General features: G+C 38.5%; 1 protein-coding gene across 1 annotated transcript; it reads right to left on the reverse strand.

The window, feature by feature from the left end:
- Positions 1-1,044: 1,044 nt before the first annotated feature.
- On the reverse strand, positions 1,045-2,349 carry LOC123804761 (small proline-rich protein 2D-like). Its single transcript, XM_045817213.1, has 2 exons — positions 2,312-2,349; positions 1,045-1,641 (listed from the first exon to the last, which is right to left on the reverse strand). Exon 2 carries the CDS (start codon positions 1,618-1,620, stop codon positions 1,330-1,332), a length of 291 nt encoding a protein of 96 aa, XP_045673169.1. The 5' UTR covers positions 1,621-1,641; positions 2,312-2,349; the 3' UTR covers positions 1,045-1,329.
- Between the last annotated feature and the right edge of the window lie 2,326 nt (positions 2,350-4,675).

A 4,675-nucleotide genomic window follows, 5' to 3' on the forward strand; every position in this document is an offset into this window, starting at 1 on the left:
CAACATTTTTTGTAGGGTTTAGGGGACAGCAGAACAAAATCCCTATGCATTTTGTTAGCTATAATTTAATAAAAATTAATGGAGTAGATGTCCCTAGAAGATGAAAACAATAATAGACGGTACTTTCTATGTAGCTGCCCTCTCAAAATAAGTTTGCATTTTGCAAAAAGTTCTAATTTAGTCCTCAGTTTTTTAAATAATTTTAAAGCATCTTTGGAAGACCACATGTAGTCATACTTTTAGCGGAACTACTACACAGAAGAAATCATATTTGATAGTTGAGAATTACATAGATATAAAATTTTAGGCCACCACTGATCATCAGCAAAAAAAAAAAATTGTGGTTGTGAAATTTCAAAATCATTACTATGTCCTTGAGATGCAACCTCTCTTACCTCATTTGGAGACAGTGTCCCCTTGATCAGTGCTCTCTTTGCTGTTACTTTGCTCTGTGTGTCATCTCCTCACATTGGAACAATGTACCTCAAATATACTCATGGTTCACTCTTGAATTTATTCAGGTTTTTGCCCCAAAACTCACTTTGACATAGCCTTTCTAAACAATTTTCTCTGGAGTATACCCATGCATCATTATCATTTGTCCTGCACGTGTGTGTAATTCCTTCAAGAATTGAGGCTCTATAAGGACAAGGACTTTGGTCACCATTATCATATCCTGAGCACATAGAAGTCTGCTTGGCATATGACAGATAATTAGGCAACATTTGTTAATACATTAATTTATATGAGTACATTCAGCTGACCACATTCTTTCCTACTTTTTAGAGATGAGTAAACTGAAGTTGAGAGAGTTTAAGTAATTCTTTTTAAGGTTCTACAAGCTAGAAAGAGTTAGAAATGAGTTTAAAACTATTAAAAGAGAACTATTTGATATACCCAATCCAAAAGATACATTTTAGGCAAAACTGAATTCAGTGATGGAAAAGCCTGACTCTGATAATTCAAAAAGGGTGGAGATGAACAATAATCAAGTATAGTTGACAAAAGAAATTTTTTAAAAAATGCAAATATAATGACTGTGGGTTGACCATAAAACATGTACTTTATTGGAGAAGCAAAAGAAGAGACACCAAAGTGCTCATAGGATAGCGATCACCACTCATATTACAAACAGATGGATGGCAAAGCCATGTCAGGTGATGATACTTTCATTCATCTTCTAACAAGCCTTTTATCTGTCATCTGTCAATACAGGTGGGAGATTAGGGAAGATGCAGTCTGTCACCATGGCTGAAAGGAGGATGACGGAGTCCTGGGATAAAGATCCTGGATCCTGTTGTTTTGTGGTCCTGATGAATGTTGGTGCAGTTACTTGCTCTTGGGTGGACACTCCTGTTGGCAGGGTGGGCACAGTTGAACAGGAGGGCACTTCTGCTGGCATAGTTGAGGTGGGCACTGCACAGGAGGGCATGAAGGAAGTGGACATGGCTCAGGGCACTTTGGTAGGGGGCAAGGCTCAGGGCACTTTGGTGGGGGGCAAGGCTGAGGGCACTTTGGTGGTGGGCAAGGCTCAGGGCATTTTGGTTGGGGGCAAGGCTCAGGTATCAACACAGGAGGTGGCTGGCAGGGCTGCTTGCACTGCTGCTGCTGGTAAGACATGTTTCCTGGCTCTCAAGGGATCTGAAATACAAACAGATGACAGTGTTCATAGCAGAGACAGTCCTGTTGGTAGAACAATTAGCTGAGCCATCAGCCCCTCCAGTCTCCAAAGACACTCTTTGATCCCTAATGCAGTCTTTATGACTTTGTGTAGCTTTTTCACTCCTCCCTTTTATCAACTCTTGCCCTCAGCTCTTCAATCTTTTCTGACTAATCTCTCACTCTATCACTTTCTAAAGATAATCTCTATGCAGGTGCTGTGTGAATACAAACATTATCTGGAGAAAGACCCAGTTATTAACATTTTAGCCAATCCAAAAAAAAATCTCTACTCATATCTCCCATGAGGCCCTGGTTGCTGCCCTGACCCTGGTACTGCAAAGGCTCAGACCTATCACTCAAGCAGACTGAACTCAGAAAGGGATGCATTTGGAAATAATGTGGAGCAGGTGACAGGACAGCATCTTGTCTCTCTTACTCTCCTTCAGTCAAAGATTGAACCTCTGACTCCATTTCTCTTACCATCTTCAAGATCATTTAGCAAATACCAGTTAAAATTTACCCCCAAAACCTCATTATCTTCTTTTCCCTATACATGAGCATTAATTGGTTAAATAGTCACTTCTGCCCCCCAGGTTAAATCCTCACACTATCCAAATGCCAAAAAAAGACCTCTAATAGTTGTACTCACCAGAGGCTCCAAAGAAGATCTACAACTGAGTGTCAAGAATATGGCATCAGTGTGGTAGAGAGTCCTTTTATAAGGCATCCCCACACAGGGAAACATCCCAGGACTGCAGTGATGTGCTGATTTCCCAACCAAAATACCATCTGCATGCAAACTCAAAAATGACTTACCTCACTCATACCAATATCATGAAACTTCCTTGTGTACAATACTCACCTCTCACCAGGAAAGTGCACAATGATTCACCTGGGATCTGGTCTCACACTCCCCATGCCAGTGTCATGTGGCAATTAGGGAATATGAGAAATTAGTTGATAACTATGATGCTCTTCCATAGTCAGAGATGATGCTCCCCCCCTACCCCACAGTTTCTCACACACCCAGTACATACCACTTAGAACCCTGTTCAAAAGCTGTCCAGCAGCCAATTTTCTTTCTTTGACAATAGAGACTTGGGTATACTAACCCTGTAGCCTGGCCATATATTAACCCTCACCTACTGTTTTTTCTTTACAACTTAACTTCCCCTTTACCATGTCTTACTGGTCTTTGGGCATTCCTTGACAGGACTTGAACAGCCTTATTATCTTGTTTTCTGAGATGCTAACAGTCCCACACTGGGTGTGTTTTCACATGGCTCCATCAATGACCTTAAACAGGACAGCATCATCCCTCAATTTTCTAGGCCATAAGAGTCACAGGCTGTACCTGAAACTAATGTATGTCAATTGAAAATTATAAAAATGACAAAAAAATTTTAAAGACACACAGGCTGGGGCCCTCCCTAAACTCCACATTTACATGTTCATGCACTGACCTAGTTTCTATGGTCCTCATCACCATGAGTGACTTGTGGTCTACTAGAAACCCAAACTCATCTTCTTTCATTTTCTTCAAAACCAATTCAGTGTTTGGGCTGCATCCATTTCCACTCAGACTCCCTAGATACCAGGTGTTGCTTCTTCCTACAAAACTAAGGCCCTCTGTTTTGAAAGCATTTACTGAGATTTTCTTAGTACACTCAAGAAAGGAAGCAGCAAAGCTATTTATCCTATCATTCAATTCATGGGTATTTTTACCTAAATATAAAAAATATAGTTGACACAGAATCTATTGATAGCTTCTTGCTATAATTTGTTGAACCACAGTAACACTTCAGCTAACATCATTCACTCTGCCCACTGGGGAAGACTTGATTGTGTTGACTATGCAGACATCAATAGGGACCACTATGGTATGACATTAAATATTTCCTAACCTCCCTGATTCAGTTTACATAGCTGTAAATTAGAGATAAGAATGAAACCTGCCTCAAAATTTTTCTGCAAAAACTCAACAAGATGCCAATTACATAGTAGATTTTCAAGAAATGTGAGCTCTCTGTATACCTGATAAGGAGTTAATTTCCAAAAGAATATAAGAACTTATACAACTTAATATGAACAAATATTAATAACCTTAATTTTAAAAGGGACAAAGAACTCAAATAGACATTTCTCAAAAGAAGACGTATAATTGTCAATGGGTACATGAAAAGGTGATCAACGTCACTAATCATTATGGAAATGCAAATCAAAACCACAGTGTGATATCACTTTATACCTCTTAGCATAGCTAAAATCAAAAAGACAAAAACAAATATTGGTGAGGTTGTGGAAAAAAAGGGAATTCTTATACAATGTTAGTGCCTTATACAAAGTAAAATGATGCAGCTACTTTTGAAAACAGTATGGAAGTTCCCCCCAAAATTAAAAACAGTCAATAATACTCAGCCATCCCACATCTGAGTATTTACCCAAAGAATTTAAATCAGGATCTTGAAGAGATATTAGTGTTTGCATAATCATTGCAACATTACTCACAACAGCCAAATGTGAAAACAGCCTAAATGTCCATCATCAGATGAATGGATAAAGAAAGTATGGTATATACATAGAATCGAATATCATTTAGCCTTAAAAGGAAAGAAATCCTGCCATATGAAGCAACATGGATGAACCTAAAAGACATTATGCCAAGAGAAATTAGCCAGATGCAGAAAGACAAATATTTCATGAATGTCCTTCTGGGGAATTCCTCAAATTCACAGAAGTGAAAAGACAATTGTCATTCCTGGGGCTAGGGGGGAAGAGAAAACAGTTTCTAACCAACAGGTTATAAAAGATACATAATCTATAGATCTGCTGTACAGCGCCTTGCCTATATACAATACTGTATTATACACACAAAAAATATCTGCTTTGTGCATAGGAGCATAAACCTCATGTTACATGTTCTTACCACATAAAAATATGTTTTTAAAAGAAAAGAAATGCAAGCCCTAAGAGTTAAAAAATGAATAGCAAATAACATCACAATAACTCATCA

Source organism: Phyllostomus hastatus, unplaced genomic scaffold (genome assembly GCF_019186645.2).
Source record: "Phyllostomus hastatus isolate PE091 unplaced genomic scaffold, TTU_PhHast_1.1 phas_scaffold_216, whole genome shotgun sequence".
Classification (NCBI taxonomy): Eukaryota; Metazoa; Chordata; class Mammalia; order Chiroptera; family Phyllostomidae; genus Phyllostomus; species Phyllostomus hastatus.